The sequence below is a fragment of the Drosophila tropicalis genome, unplaced genomic scaffold (genome assembly GCF_018151085.1).
Source record: "Drosophila tropicalis isolate 14030-0801.00 unplaced genomic scaffold, ASM1815108v1 contig_694, whole genome shotgun sequence".
Taxonomy (NCBI): Eukaryota; Metazoa; Arthropoda; class Insecta; order Diptera; family Drosophilidae; genus Drosophila; species Drosophila tropicalis.
Genome location: NW_027173176.1, coordinates 5,420,685 through 5,437,692, shown reverse-complemented (window position 1 = coordinate 5,437,692; position 17,008 = coordinate 5,420,685). Strand labels below are relative to the sequence as shown.

General features: G+C 40.3%; 2 protein-coding genes across 2 annotated transcripts in view; one reads left to right on the top strand and one right to left on the bottom strand.

The window, feature by feature from the left end:
• LOC137578844 (uncharacterized) overlaps positions 1-17,008 on the top strand; it is a 128,182-nt gene that overhangs the window by 67,273 nt on the left and 43,901 nt on the right. The window lies entirely within an intron of this gene.
• Positions 9,884-14,226, bottom strand: emc (Basic helix-loop-helix domain-containing extra-macrochaetae). The gene is made up of 2 exons (XM_068292666.1): positions 13,059-14,226; positions 9,884-10,849 (listed from the first exon to the last, which is right to left on the bottom strand). Exons 1-2 carry the CDS (start codon positions 13,692-13,694, stop codon positions 10,814-10,816), a joined length of 672 nt encoding a protein of 223 aa, XP_068148767.1. The 5' UTR covers positions 13,695-14,226; the 3' UTR covers positions 9,884-10,813.

The window sequence follows — 17,008 nt, the reverse complement described above, 5'->3', positions numbered from 1 at the left end:
GAAACCCTTAATTTTAAATGCAGGGCATCACCAGTTAGCGTTAAGCTTCCCCCCTTTCACCTTACTTCTTTTACCCCAGCAGCTGTGATGGGTGAAGTGGGGGAACGGAAAGAAAAAAGGAAACCAGGCAATTCCAAGAAAGACAACGCTTTGTTTTCTTACTCGCTGAGATCCCAGGCCCTGCTCAAGCCCCAAAGCCCAAGCCGAGCCCCGAAAATATTAATAAAAGTCGTCATCGTCAAAAGGAAGCGCATTCGTACCAAAACCAAACCAAAGAACGCAAAAAAAGCAACAGAAGAAAAGGAAAAAAGAGCAAAAAGTTATGCCACGCCGGTGTTCAACAAATTTCAATCTCGGCTCAAAGGCAACAGGCGGCAACATTTTGGCTGGGGAAACGAGCTTTGGCTCTTTGCTCTTCTATACCCTGTAATATGCATTCAATACGGGTACATTATGATCAAGATCACTGTTTTTTTCATCCTTTAAGTGAGGATGTAGGGCAGATCTATCTGCTAAAACCGATTAAGTTTTTAAAATCAAAGGTGGAATAGATTCGATACAAGCCATCGATAACTAGGACCATTAAGTGTTATCTTTCTTTAAAGAGAAACTTTATTTAGATCATACTATAGGGTTTAAAATTGGGAAAAATGGGGAAAAAAAAAGGGAAAAATGTTACTTATGAACGCTTTTAACCCTTTTCTTGTGTAAAAGACTTTTTAGCTTTAAATTTTTCATTTGATCCAACTTGTTCAGATCATCAGTAAGGATCATCTGCTAGTCGTCACTCCTAAGAAGTTTATATTTTGGTTGTGTTTCGTAGTTGGTTGCACGTGCAGAGATCTTTTGCCGCATTGAAATGCGCTGCGCGTTGTACCCAAAGGATCTTTTGCCAAAAACCAAAAGAAAAGAAGTAAAAAAAATAAAACGAAAGAAACGAAACGAAAAGCAAATGAATTGAAAGAATTCCTTGCGGGGCACACACACACACACACAGACACACTCATCAGAAACTCGTCGCAGATCAAACGCAGAGATAGCCCTGGACGGGATCGGAATCGGGATTGGAGTTTTTTTGGGTTTGGCTGGGATTGGACTTGCACTTGGTGGACGTCTCATCGTTTCGTTTCATATCTGTGTGTCTCTCTTTCTCCTTCTCCTGTGCCTAAGAAATTCCTTTGGCTTCGCCCTGCCTTTGCATTGGTCTTTGATTTTTAGTGCTTTGGGGCAGCAGCAGCAGCCACACTGTGTGTGGACTCTGTCTGTCAGTCTATCTGCCCTGACCGACTCACTGTTCTCTGTGTGAATAGGTTTTTTTTTCTGTTTTTTGGTTTTTGGGCACTTTCAAGGTTCCCCACTTTGTTTTGTCGTTTGCTGCCTTTGTTTTCTGTACAGTTTGGTTTTTTTCGGCGGGCGACGGCGCATTATATTACGATTTGAATTTCAGATTGAGTTTTAATAGCCCCGGCCCAAAACGAACCACACCTGCATCTTCAGTACCAACTTCATGGCTATCCTTTCTGTGTGTGTGTGTGTGTGTTACTTTTGGCAATTCCCCTGGCTAGGTAGATCTTTTGCCATTCACTGTTCTCTCCATTCTCCTGTCTCTCTGTTGGCCACATCAACTCATTTACCATTCTCAGTTGGTGTGAAATTTGCGCATAAGAGTAAGAAATTCAATTTCACGCTTCTTTATTAATTGGCCAAGCTTTTGGCTTCACTTTGGGCCCTCTTGCGTTAATGAGATTTTTGCCCAGCGATTATGCAGAAAGAGTAAAGATATACATACATATATATAAATAAGTGGACCAGCATTGGGTCCAACCGTAGAAGATAAAGGAGGGCAGAGCAGAGGAAGGTTTCTTTTGCGTCTGAGATTTGCCGACACTCAAGAAGCGTTAATTAGACAAGAGATGCGATTGATAGGCAATATTTATACATATACACATATACAAGGAACGAGACGGCGACACAGAGCGAGAGCAAGTATACCAAATGAAAATTTATACAATAACATTTTGTGAATGCTCTTGACAAAAAAATAAAAATGAAAATGCCTGAGATGCAAAATTTACAGCCAAAATCAATAAGAAAATGCAAATATTTATAACCAGCTGCCAACGCTGCCATTGAGGCGTTGACAACAAAGTTGCGCTACCAAAAAAAAATATATACATATATACTTATATATGTATGAAACTCTTGGCTAGCGTTGGCGGCGTCTCCACTCACAGAGACAGAAGAAGGCAGAAGATGTCGGGGGTGGCAAGAGAAGGAGGAGAGACATTGGAGTGGGAGAGATGGAAGCAGCTACCGTTGTTGCAACGCGTGAAAAATAATATTTATGGCAAACAAATTTTCATATCGACAGGCATCGTTGTTGCCAACGTCACCACCACAACCACAACCAACAGCACCACCACCGCTCATCCATTGGTGGCGCACCTAAAGCCAAAAACGCCAACTCGCTGTGGATTTTCGGCTGCCATATAAAATAATTAGGCAGCTAGTCATAAAAATGGCAAAAGGTGGCGGCGTTTGGCCAAAAAAAAAGAGGAAAAAAATCGAAAACCTGCGTTTTAATGTCAACGTAAATTTTTCATCGATGAGAGGCTCCCCTTCTCCCCTCAAAAGAGTTTCTAGTGCGTCCATCAGTTGGCTCTGGGTCGGCAGCTCATAAGTTGTGTATGCATGTCTGTGTGTGTGTATGTGTGTGTGTGTTGGCCAAGAGAAGTTACCAAGTACTTGGTTTGGCGGCAACCTAAATCAAAGCGCTTCGTTTTGGCCTCGCATAATCGTAAATTATATGCGAAGGAAGGCAACTTCAGCGACAACTTTTGCCATTTTTGGGCATCTTTTGCTCTGACATGCCATGACAAATGTGCGACGGAAGTTGCAGCAGCAGCAGCCACAGTCGCAGCAGCTGAAGGAGTTGAAGTCAGAGTTGGATACTGTCGATTGAAGAACGGAGGAGAAGAAGTCAAAGCTCATATCGATGCTGGCTGGCGGCTGCCTTTGTGACTTTCAACCAGTGGCTTATGAGGAAAGGGATTGACAAAGGTCCACATAAGTATTATTGCGTAGATCAAAAAGTTGTTAACAAATGGCTCAGACTGTCTTATTGATAACCCTCTTGTGGTCTTGTTAACTTAACGGACTGTCACTGTTTTAGCCTCCTTTGGGACTCCTTTTTGGCTTTGGCCTCTTTTGACAAGCTGGCTGATTTTCATTGATTGCCATTTTAATTCGTTTTTCTCTCGCATTCGCATTGAGATGAGAATTTGGTTTTCAATTGTGATTGTGATCTCTTGTGGTGACAGATAAGAATCGAGACTGAGATGTGAAAAGAGCGACAATGAGAGAGATACATATCTCTCTGCCCATCAGCCCCGCCCATAAATTGTTGGACACTGTCTGTGTGTTTGTGTGTGAGTGTATAAAATGCAATTAAGTCCGAGCCTTATCGATACTAGTTTTGTTATATCTTAAATAGAATTTGTATTTGCTGATCTCGGGTGGCGATAACAAGAAAAGGAGGGGAAAAAACTGGCCAAGAAAATTTATTGAATTTAATAACGCGCCAAGTTTATCGCAAAGTTTTTGTCAATTTAACAAATTGCAGCTCCAGACCAAGCCCCCCTTTAAGCCATACCAAAAACAAAACAACAAAAAAAGAGTTACCCAGCCAGTTGAATGTGGTTGATTCCAGACTGCAACTGCGCTTGGCTGGGGCTTTGGCCTGGGCTGGGGCGGGGCCGGGATGGACGGGAGGAACGGTTGGCCCACTCCATAGTACAATGGAAATGGAATTGAATTCCTAGACGGCTAATAATGTCTTTGTAAGCAATTGACGGCCAAGTGGACAGGCGTGCAAATGAATGCAGCGAAGCCCAAAACTTGGGGCCAAGAATTATTTTACGAGCAAAAACCAAGAGAGTTGGAGCTGGCGCTCGCTTGCGTTGGTCGTGCTGATATCGCCAAGATCAATGAATCAATTAGCAAAACGAAATGAAAATGAATGAAACCAACAAAATGCAGCAGCAGCGCTGCTCTTTAGATTCAGACCGACCGACCGACCGACCAACCAAACGCCTTAGCCTCAGCTCAGACTTTAACTGAGACTCGGACCAAGGCGTGGGATGGCATTTATCAACGTCGCTTTGGCTTTTCAAGCGCATTCGCTCGGCCGGCCTGCAGCTGCTGCCTTGTTCCCTGCCTGCTTGGCTGGTGGTCGCCATTTGGGGTCCGGCTAAAGGGGCCCGGTCTTAATGCTGGCTAGAGTGACGGTCGATGTTGCCGTTGCTACTTTTGCGTAGCGTGCAGTTTGTAGTTGCGGTTTTCCACTGAGTTTCCATCTCGTATCAATCATGGCAACTTTGGTGGCGCATTAGTCAGAGCCGCTGGCCAAAACAATTCAATTGGCCCCGCCATAGAGAGATAAGAAATATGCATAATTCTATTTAATTTGCATTTTGACACTCGCCAATTTTAATATACAGTTAGAAGCTAAGGCGACACAGGGCGTTCCAAGAAGGTGGAGCAAGATGAGCTAATGCCACTCCTCCCCCTTTAGATCGAATAGTGACTAGTATAGTTGGTCGATAACTAAAAAGAAGCTAATCGACTCAGCTTTTCACGCTAATCCATATATTCTACGCGTGTTTCAAGTTACCCAATTTCGTCCATTTCATAGTTTCAAATCCGTAAAGTAGTCTTCGCCGCCCCTTGTGCTAATGAATGAGAAGCTTAAGCTTAATTACTTGAAGATACTTTAGCTAGAGAAGAAACTTTCTAATTGGATCAGATATGTGTATTATGTACCTATCCCTTATTTATAAAAAGAGTTACTAAGAATTTAACTAAAAACTTGAGGTCACTAACTTCTCACTAAATAAATAACAATTTGTTCATTTTTGGATTGTTTCAACACGTGTGTGTCTAGAATAAGTAAGGACATTTCACATTTCGGGGCATACATACTTTGTATTTTTGGGAGCTGGATTTGTTGGGGCTTGACTCTTTGACTCAGTTTGGGTGTGTGTGTGTCTATGTTGTGCAGCTGGTGGAACATGAGTCTAAGCTAAGGCTTCCGCAGCAGCTAGCTGCCTTTCGATCAAATGTCAAAGGAGACTGAGATTTTGCAGCAGCAGCCGCACGACTCTCTATTTGCAGCATTGTCATCGTCATTGTTTGGACTCTCTGCAGCCGTTTGACTGTCATTGTGGCTGCTGCTGCTGTTGGGGGGCTCTAGGACAATGCTTTTGGGGGCCGGCCTGGAACGAAACCGGGTGCCAAATCGGGTGACGCAGCTGAAATTGAAATCAATGCTGACCAAAATCGGCACCTTTTCTTATATGCATATATTTTTAGGAGTAGGTGAGTGAGTGGAGTGGAGTGAAGTGAATTGACTCTGAGTGAGTGGATTGTGTGCGACTACCAGCTGTCGCAGCTTTTGATCAACTTCCGCCAGCTGGTTCATAAGAGACAGAAAGAGAGAGCAAGAGTGGTTTCCGATACCACCCATGACCCCCACCAGTAACCACCGACAAGCAATTGCATGTGTAATACACACACATGCACACATATAAGTATGTATGTGTTTGTGTTTTGCCCTGGTTCACCTGGCCTGAGTTGGTTTCGATTTCCTAATTCGCATGGAACACTCTCAGAGTCAAGAAAGTCAGCCCCAGCCGGCTGCTTCAATTACACAAAGTCATGCGGCATAGAAAACCTAGTTCCCTCTCTCTCGCTCCCACTATCTCTTCCTCTCTTTCTGTCTTCCATCATAACTACACCCCATTGCCCCTTTGGTAACCCACGAAAGTTGGCGAGCCGTGTCCGCGTTGCCTCCGTTGCCGTTTGTTGGCGTTGGTGTCTGACTTTGTTTTAGTTTTGTTGTTGTTTCTGTTACTGGCTGCTTAGCGAAACAGGTGCGTTTGCGTTTTTGCAGGTGTTTCCCAAAAGCCACCACCACCACTAGCACCACCAGTACCAGCTTCGACTTGAGAGTCACCTCGTCTCAATCGTCGTCGTCGTCGTCTTCTCACATTTTTTTTCTTTTCTTAGTCTTGGTCTCTCCCTCTCTCAAGTCTCAGTCTGTTTAGTAGTTACGCTTTACCGCTAGTTACACAAATTGCCGTCAACTAGGCACTGCATTCTCTACAAAAAAAAAACCCACCCCCCCTCCACACAACTCTCCCACCATGTCTGGTTAACCCCCGGGGCGCCAGTTGCTCATGCGCATTGTATTTCGTGTGAAAATCACAATTAAATGCGATTTTTATGCGCACCTACAAAGTCGTCGATTGTGGTTTAGCTTTCATTTTGGATTTGGTTTCGGTTAATCTCCTCCTCTACGTTTCGGTGGCGGCGGCAAGCGAACGAGCTAGCCAACTTCGGGTATTCGATCGAGCATATTCGGCCCCGGCTCAGCTGTCAGCTGCGTTGTTGAAAATGTCAGCTTGACAATTATTATGTCAAAATTTTCCGGCACTGCCATTGGGAGTCGCAGCTGTTGACTGCTACACGAGTTTTTATGGTAATTCAAGTTTCACTGATTTCTCGTCTTGCAGTCGCACCCAAAAAAAAAAAAAAAAAAAAAAACACAAACACTAACACACAACAACAACACTCTCCCAGTGAAAACCAGGCGACCAAAGCCCGAGACCCGAGTCAAGCAGCAGAGAGCCCAGGCTAGATCCAAGGTGCGCGCTAATTGCGCGTGGGGCTCATACTCCGACTTCGACTTGGCCATTCATTGGCTGGCTGGCCGAGCCAAACAAGCAGGCCAACGAGCAAAAACTCTGCCAACAATTAGCGCATACCAAAGAAATGAGAGCCCCTTAGACCCCCGCCCCAAACGCCATCCCGGACGCACACTTCTTTGCTTGCAATTCACTTTTCTCTCTCCACCCCCAAGAGCGCCCACACCCATAAAACGCAAGAAACTTACACCTTACGGTTGGTAAACTATTCGTAAGACCGATTTAATCAATTACACAAACCAGAGATTAAGGCATGTCACATACCTTAACAAATACAGGATTAACCAATCTAAACAATAGGTATAATTACTCCTTACCCCAACTTGTCCATAAAACATTATACATACATTCATTATTTGATCAATTTTTTACTAGATCCATACATACATAGATTGCTCCCAAAATGAATCCTTATTTAAGAGCGGAGAAGCTAAATGAAATTTTCTTTCCTTCCCCAAGATATTTTATCTCCTTAGCAAATAAAATTAGTATTAAGAATAATATTCCTCCTAAATTGACCGATTTGACAGTCCAGAATCATTATTTAGATCCGCCAATCAATCTATTTACAAAAGAAACAAAAATAATAGAGAATTGGTGGATCAAGGCACCACAATTGAGGCGAGAAGATAAAAGGATATCACAAATGTTAATAATTTCTTGTATTACCTGAAGTAGAATTATAGAATTGGCCGCTAGGTGGCGTTTAGCTATGAAATTTCTAACAGTTCTAATAACAATTCTACCTGGTTCAAGGCTTAAAAAACCCATCTTCTCAACGTACTTACCAAAGTATTAAAGATCGGCTAGGATCAATCCATTTATGGGACCATAAGGTAAACAACAGATCTATGCAATAAGACATATGTCAGGATAATTTCAGATTTCAGATGTTGGTCTTTAATTTGCATAAGGATAGAAGCATAAAAACCAATCAAGAGCAATACTTCAACACTTTTTACTTTTATTTCTAGAGTTTATGGACTTAGTTGACTTTTTAAACTTTAGTTTAATCTTTATAAATGAAAGTAACTAAATTGCAATTCTCTATAGATTAACAACCTTTTAAGTTTCTTCACGTAAAAATTCTTAATTCAATTTAAATTGATTCAAAATCCTTTTTAATACTTAAAGAGAAAACAAAATCGAGCAAAACTGAAATATCCAGTTTCTTTTCTTTGTAAACTTCTCGAACTGCAATGGGAAAGGATGAGGAGGAGGAGGTGGAAGAGGGTAGATTGGGGTGGGTGGGGGTCGGGGCGTGTGTGAATAAAAGCAAAATTGACATTTGAATGGGGCAACCAGGCGGTTCGGGCAATCGGTTTGAACAGCAGTCTCCAATTCGAGGCAATTGGTCATTGCATTGTACATAGTTTGCAATCATTAACGCTAATAGGCCCCAGCTAAGAGAGTACGAGAGCCAGTGCCCCAGTGCCAGCTGCAACTAAATACGAAATAAACCCAACTAAAATATACACACACATACATACATATGCATGTGTAGTATGGTAGTGTGTGTTGTATAAATCCCACACACCTATGTATCTAGTATCTAGTAGACAGGCAAAATCCCAGGGAGACTGTCACCGACAAATTTCTCAACAATTTTCAGTTTTTCTTTTTGCGCGCACACGTGCAAGGGGTACACACACACACACACACACACATGCATTCCACTACCTGAGAAAGATGGAAAACCCTTAATGGGCTACAAACAATGCAATGACATGGCAGCGGCCTCAAACAACTGCGTGAGAAAACTCATTCGCCCCTGTCTTATCTCTTTTCTCTCTCTCTCGCTAGCTCGCTCATTCTCTTTCTTTCTCTGTTTTGCCTGCTGCCTGCCCCAGGGGCATTATCATCATTGCCCAAGCATTGAAGTTGCTGTTGTTGTTCCCGTTATTGTTGGTGTTGCACTTGTTTACATGGGAAATGGTTTTTCACATCGTTAGACGGCAGTTTTGTTTGTTATTTTTCTTCATAATTCATCATTGGCTACTGTGTGCAGGTGGCACATCAGTTTTTGGTCAAAAGATTTGCAACACTTTCCAGAAAAATCATAGCACAGAAGGACAGAGATGCATCATATTTGCATCATCAAGTTATAGATTTTCTTCAGGAATGATCGATCAGCCGTCAAGCTGCTGTAAAGAACTTTCCAGCCCACCAAAAAAAAAATAAAATTACACACATTTGGAAATTTTAATTTTAATAGATTTTTTTGTATTTGTTTTTCATCTTATTTTTTGTTTTGTTTTGTTGTTTTTTTTTTTTTTTTGTTTTTTCTTGTAATTTTTTGTAATTTATTAAGAACTAAAATTCAATTTGTTGTTGCTTTTCTAAGCATATTTCTTACTTCATTCTTTCCTTCAATCAATCAATCTTGAATCAATTATGTTACACTTTCTTCTTTGTCTCGATCAACATTAATTATTAGAGAATTGCGCAAAAACAAAAAGGAAAATAAACCAAATTACAAACTCGATTGATTAATTTTTCATCAATTGTTGTGTAGTTTTTCGTGTGTGTTTTAGTTTAAGTTTAGGTTTTAGTTTCATTTTCGACAGAAAAAAAATCGCATAATTATGCTAATAAAAAAAAAAATTACACTTTGTACAAAGTATGCTACAGATCACAGAACATATATGTGTATATATAAATATACATATATATATTTATATAGATATAGTTAAAATATATATATGTAATATATTGTATATTATGCATTTTTCAATTGTTAATTTAAAAAGGAAGAAAATGGTTTTTGTTTTTTTTTTCAGAATCCAAACATAAAAAAAATTTCATATAATAATAATTCAAATGTTTTTTTTTTTAAACAAACACTAATAATGAGGTTGTTTGTTTGTTTATGTGTTTGTGTGTGTGTGTGTGTTGTTTGGGTGTGTGAAAATTAGTGCTTGACAATTCTAATTAATCAACTTAAACACTAATCATAATTATTATAAATTAATGAATTTGAATGTGAGTGTTGAGTGGTTTCTTATTTTTCTCTCTCTGTTTTTTTTTTTTTTTTTTTTTTTCTGGTTTGTTGGCCTGGCTAATCAATAATAGGAAGAATTTTCTCTCATACGACTTTAGTAATGTGAAATTAAAATTAATAGGATCAAAATATACATACATATGTATATGTATATGTAAAGTTTCATTCAATTTGTTGTTTTATTATTATTTTATTTATTGCTGCTCTCTGCTTTGCATTTAGTAACTAAAAAAAAAAAAAAAAACACATAAAAACAAACAAAAATCTATATAATGAAAAAAAAATTAAATTAAATTAAATTGGTTCTCTCATCATCGTCTTCTCAGTTTCAGTTTTCATCGTTCCTGGTAGATCCATTATGAACCGTTTATGAACGCATTTAGCGTTTAGTTTAAAAAGGAAAAATTAAATTGTTTAAAGCTTTGCCAAGTTTTTTTCTCTCTTACTTCATAACTTTCTTACTCTCGCCTCTGCAACTAATTGTAAATGTTAATAATAATAATGTTTTAGGTGTGCTTATGCTGATGCTGATGCTGTTTTGTAATGCTAAATTGGTTGGTTGTAATATTTTTTTTGCGTTTTTTGTTTTTTTTTTTTTTTTTTTTGGGGGGTTTTTTTGAATGCGGCCTACAAACTAACTAACTAAACTCTTTCAAGTATTTGCTTTTTTGTTTTATATATGTAATGCGAAATGCGAATGCTGCTGGGCCCCCATGCTTACATACGATACGAATAAAAAAAAACATTGGTTAATATATGTAGATGGGGGCGTGGCCGTTAGTTTAGCTTTTGAGTTAACATTGTTGTTGTTAAGAATATTATTATTTTACTGTTACTGTTGTGTTGTGTTCTATATGTTCTCTGTGGTGGAGAGGAGATCTTCACACGAAGGTTTTTATGTTTTGAGAGTGGAGTTTGACTGTACTGCACATTGATGCCGCTGCTGCTGCCGCTGCTTGTGCCGTTATACATATGTATTCATATTACTGATATAATTATTATGTATTTAGTTAAAGAGTTCTTTATATGTATGTATACGTGTATGGATTTACGACTGTCTGCTGTCCTTTTCTGCATTCAGATGCTGTAAAGAGATAGAGAAAGAGAAACAATTAGTTTACAATTCTTTATTACCGTTATGCCTTGGATGCTTGATATGGCGGCGCCTAACATACATACAAACACACACATAATATGACAAATGTCAAAAAATTGTTGTTGCCATTACTGTTAAGTGACCGCAGAACTTGACGAGTGTGTCGGGTAAGGGAACAAGGAGAGCGGGGAAGGCAAGGCAGAGGGTAGGGACGACCGATTGGCGACTGGCGCACAGCTGCGCCACGCGAAAAAGTACAACAAATAAAAAGAGAAAGAAAGAAAGACCAAAGAGGCAAATGAAAGAAAGAAATAGCGAAGGAAAAAACAAACTACCCAGAAAACATTCCGAACACGTGCATTTCTTTTTTTCGAAAGAATTTTCGTGGTGACACATCACAGATGACGAAGGGGTGGCGAAGGGCAAATGTTTGAAGGAATTGCAGAGGAAAGGGGGATCGCATACATAAAAATATATGTAGCTATCTAGCTATCTCTATCTTAAGGCAGATGTTTCGCAATGAAAAAAAAAGAAAATGAAAAACAGAAAACCTAATTAATTGAGGCCTAAATACTTTTCATTTTCTTCTATAATTAACGATTTTGTTAAGCAAAACGAGTAGAGTGCCAGAAAGAGAGAGCAAGAGACTGGGGCTCATTGAATATACAATTAATCAAAATCAATGAAAAACGCCAAACAAAAATTTTATTATTAATAACTAAAGACCACCGTCAAAGCCGAACAAACAAAAAAATCAAGTCCAAACCAAGTCGAGTCAAAAACAGTGAAAAGCCAAATTATTATTAACAAAAAATAAGAGAGAAAAAAATGATTATATTCCTTATATTTCCAACCTGTTTCAAGTATTAAACAATTTTTTATTATTGCTGCTTTTGCCAAGATCATTAATTATTAACAACAACAACAACAACGACAACTACAAAAAAAACCCCGAAAATGTAAGATGACCAAAAGCAAAAACAAAACTACGCTAATGAAGTAAGCATCAAAAAGCAACTACAACAATACGCGCTAAGGCGGAGGCTGAGACATTGAGATAGATGGGATGGGACAAAGGGGAGACAAAGAGAGCGATGCAGAGAGACATTGGGGGGAGACGCGACTGATGATGATTCTCCAATTTCAAATTCCGTTTTCAAGCTTTGCCTGTGCGTATGTGCATGTGAGAGTAAGAGAGACACAGATACACACATACAAACGTATATATGAAATAAATTTAAGTATCTGCAGGTGTTCATTTAAAACATCACAAAACAACAACAAAAATTGTTGAAAAAAGGCCGCGAGAAAAAAAATTAACAGCTACATATAGGCAACAACAACAACAACTACACACACACAAAAGAAAAAAACTCTGCCGAGAGATGGCGACAACAACCGCAACAACAGAAAAACAAAAAAAAAAATATACATATGTATATAAACTACATACAAACAAACATACATATGTATATGTATGTGAAATGTCTATAAAAATGAAATTTGGGTGAAACGTTTTGCCGGAACAACAGAGAGATGGTGACAGAGGGGACAGTGGGGGTGGCGGCGGTCCCCAAAACACAAAATGTATGTACAGTGGCTCAAAACTCATTTGGCGCAGTGCAAATAAAGTGTGCGAAGGGAAAGAATCTCTCTCCCCTTTCAGAGAAAAGCCTTTCCAACATGATCATCATCAACTCACACTTTTACATTGATTAATTATATCAAAGAATTAAAGTAACAAACTTGGTTCCACATTTGTTAGCCCTGCCATTCTAAATAACCAGAGATAACTGTTTATTAATCTAAGCCTTGCTTTGGGCTGCTCTCAACCAGAAAAGGGAACGAAACGTTGTCAACGATAACTTTATAATTTTTCTATTCTATGAACGAATTAAACTATGACCAAGTGTATTTAGCTAATGAAAGAGAGAAATGACATATTTCAGCAAGAAAAATTCTGTTGTAATATTTAAGTGAGGCCGACTAAAAGAAAACGTCCTTACATTTGACTCACCGACTGACTGACTGAATGAGTGAGTGACGAACTACCACACAATTGTGAGTGACTTATAAATGAGGTCAACGAAGAATAAGAATTAAACATAAAATGTTCTTTTCGACTGCATTTGCATTGCAAACTTTTTATAATGGAGTGACAGTTGGGGGGGATGGAGGGGCGGATTGGGAAACTTACCGTCGTTAAACTGTTGGCTAACTGGGGCTGCGATGGCAACAGCTGTTGCTGCATTGGCGCCGATGCTGTCACCACTGATGATGTGGTTAATGATGATACTGATGTTGTTGATGATGACGACACCTTCACAATTGTATTGGGACTCTGGCGATCGATAAGGGGCATACGGGCCGCGGGACTAGAGATTTTAGTAAGTTGCTGCTGTTGCTCCTGCTGTTGTTGGAGTTGGAGTTGCTGCTCGGCAGCCAAACGTTGGGCCAACATATCATTGCTATTGTCGGCCTCAGTCAGATTCATCATGTCATCATCGTCATCGTCGTCTTCGGCGGCGGCGGCGGCATGTGCAACACTGCTCAATGCGGCTGCCGCATCGAAATTATTGATTTCGGGATGAGTTTCCAGCTCTGTTTGCAAATCGCAGATATAGTCAATGACATGCTGTATGATTTCCAATTTGGATAGTTTACGATTCTTGGGCATGAAGGGCACTAGGTCCTTCAGCTTGGAGAGATACATTTTCATTTCAGCATTCTCGCCATCGCCACGATGAGGTGGATGACGGGCGATGCGTCCGTTTGGATTGATGGCCGGCATACCGGAGGCACCTGTTTGACAAACAGCTGTCAGGGATTTCATTCTGGAGATGATTGCTTTACGCTCCTTGAGTAGAATTTTGGCGGTTTTTACACGGTCGTACCGGTTACTAGCGAGGTTGCGAAAGTTCCTTTCTGGTTTCCTTTCCTTTCAACGATGATATTATTTGGTTTTTTGTTTTCAACTTGCGAGTTTTTTGTTACTTGATTATAATTTGATTAATTTGTTGTCTTCTTTATTATTTTGCTTATCCCAACACTTGCACTGCACTTGAGATGATAATTCGTTTTGGGTTGTTTTATTTATTTATTGAATTTTTGTGGAACAAGAAAAAAATGGTAATCCAGCGTGTTTAATTGTGTCTTGCACGGCGATCGATCGAGATTGCTTTCTTCGAGTTCTGAGATGAGGTTGTTCAAAATCAATTTGAATAATTTAAATATTAAAGAGACAAAATTTGTTTTACTTTTAGTTTGCTCAAATTTTTTTCTTAAGTTTTTTTCTTTCTTTTTGGTACGTTTGCTTTCTTTGCGGAACGAGCAACCAGCGAATGTTGAACACGAATGAGCTCGTTGCGCTCAGAACGCGACCTTTTATAGTTGCCGAGTGCCGCAAAAGGCGGAGCATATGGTTGAGAGCGTAGTGGAGAGTGACGAAGTTAGACGAGAGAGTAACCACATATGTTTGGAGAGAAACGAATGGCATGGGAGAGGGAGAGACTCAACGGCAAGCGCTATTACTAATTTGAGGTAGGAGAGGGAAAGAGTGGAGAGAATTGAGGATTGTAACTGACTCCTGTGATGATAGTGTGGAATGTCTATCTGTTGTGTGTGCGTGTGGAGGATTTAATTTTGTGGTGAAATCTGTGCCAAAAAAGGGCTACTTGTTGTGGAGAGTGGAAATGAGAGAGAGTAAATTGGAAAAAAAGTAGTAGTAGTAGAAAAGGAGACTCAAGGAGCAGTTGACGATAAAAACATGTCTTCATTAAATTATTGTACACTTTTTAAATAACATACACTTACTTAAATATTTGTAATAATTATGAAAATTCTCTAAAATGTTATTCCCCGTTTTTCCACAGCTCGGGTTGTAGTCTTCTTCCACAAGTTGCGTTCCCCACCGTGTGTGGATTGATCAGTCTACAAAAACGATTACCCCAGCTTCCAACTAAATCACAGTTTCCACAAACTCTACACGAACCTTGTTACCCTATCCAGTGCCACCGTTTCCTCATGTTCCACTCAAAGCCAGGTCTCCACCATCGTCATCCACCATCGAAACTATTCAGATCCTTACCCCTTCATTAGGCAAACGCAAGCTCTACCAACACTCTCCACACACAATATGCACAGTGCTCGTGTTTGCTAAGGGGAAATTCAATTGTGATTGGTCGGATTTTATGGGGTTCTCTCTCGTGAGCCCATTCTCTCTCTGTCTCTCTCTCCGCACTGTTGGAGAACTCAATTGTTAACCATTTCAGTGAGGGTTTTCACTTCGTTTTGGTATTTGCTTGTTTTGTTTTTGTGAATGAAAATGAATGAAAAGTGCTGTGTGGTGGTTGACTCTCTCCCTCCCTCCCTCCCTCTCTCTCTCTCTATCGCTCTGTCTCTGATGTGTGTGCGAGGCGTTAAAAGATTATTTTTCTTCCTCCATGTGTGTGGCTTATCTTAATTTGGGTTTATGATATCTCTGAGTTACTGCTCTCTGCGGATCGTGATACTTACATACATTTGTATGTATGTATGTGTATATGGGAATGATGTTATGCTGCGATGTGATGCGAGGCGAGGCGCCTTGACTTTTCTCCCACTTCATAATCATTGTTATGTGGCAGTTTTAGGGTTTCTTCTTGGGCATGAAATTACGATCATGTTACATGAGAGGCCGACCAAGAGACAGAGTAACCAACCAGCCAACAGATCGACCACTATTGCCGCACTCTCAAGTGTTTGATTTGGCTTTGTTTCATTGAGGAAATGTGTGTGCATATTTTCATTGAAAGTAATGTTTTGTGAAAAATGACACGTCGCTGTCTTTGGATACATGTCTGGGCTTTGGGTTGCCAACTCGACGCGTGTGAAGACGGTGTAGGGGGCGGAGAGTTATTCAAATCTTATGAATGAACCCAATGCTGATCTTTTTCTCTGTATTCACACATATTTAAGCTTCATGTGTAGTTCCTGGAAAATGGCATACAACAGGAATCTCCTCGCGAACCATTTCCAAGTAATGCCAAGGTGTTGCATGAAATACAACAGAAAATCCCTGTACCATAACCAAATAAAGAAACCAAAAATAATTTCATAAAAAATGCTGGCTAAAAAACCCCAACGGCGACACACAGTGTTCAAATTTCCAAAGTGAGAGAGAAAGAGAGATGGACCGAGAGGGAGACCAGAGAAATACCGATCATAATTTTATGACTGCAGCAGCCGAGATTTCATTTTTTTTGCTTTGCTTCCCCCAGACTAGAACGGAGCTTACTTTACGACACTGAGTGTTTCGCCTGAATGACAAATGAGCAGCGACCAACAAACCAACAGGTTGAAGGAAGCAAGGCGGAGAGAAAGAGAGATAGAGAGAGAGAGAGCAAAAGATGCCAGCTATGTAGAGGAGTAGGAGGAGGAGCAAGATGGAGGTGATTTGCAAGCCGTAGAACTTGCTGAGGATACGATGGGATCACATGTCAATCAGCGGGCAGGCAGAAGGCAGGCAGGCAGCGGGCACTTGGCACAAATGCCTCAACATGGGAAGGCAAAGCGAGAGATCGGTTCGAGATGGCGTTGCAGATATGCAGCCGCATGCCGCGTGCATGGCATGTTGAAATCCAATACGCGTCACTCATCACAGTTTTACCCTACCCCCTCCGGTCCCAGCCCACACCTCTTGCCTATCCTTTGCCTAAATCCAAAAGCGAAATGACGACGTCTAGTTATGCAGCAAGTTCCGCAAGCCATTAAAACGGCCATCCTTAAAGGGGTGCTGCTCCATTCTGAATGGGGAATCGAAATGGAACTCATTTCCCCTCGTCCCCCCTGCCAACCCTCTCAACTTACACAGTTGACATGTTGCATACGCGAGACAAGCGCGAATCTCATTAATGAAATCGAATTGGGGAATCGTTTCGTTTGGCCAGTTTATTTTTAAACATATTTTGCATATAAGCCCAGTCCAGTCCAATCTAGTCAATCCGTAGTTGTAGTCTTCAATCTGACTGCCACACCACCAGACAGTGTGTGTACTCCTTTCGTCAGGCATGGCATCCATATCATTGCTTAACTGCATCCGGCCCCCAATTGCTATGGTAACTGAATACTAAGTAATTCACTCAAAAACACAAAAAAAAAAAACAAAAC

Coding starts and splice junctions, on each gene's coding strand:
- emc (XM_068292666.1), bottom strand. CDS start 13,694: ATGAAATCCCTGACAGCTGTTTGTCAAACAGGTGCCTCCGGTATGCCG. Junction 10,850..13,058: donor TAGCCAACAGTTTAACGACG/GTAAGTTTCCCA, acceptor ATCTCTTTACAG/CATCTGAATGCAGAAAAGGA.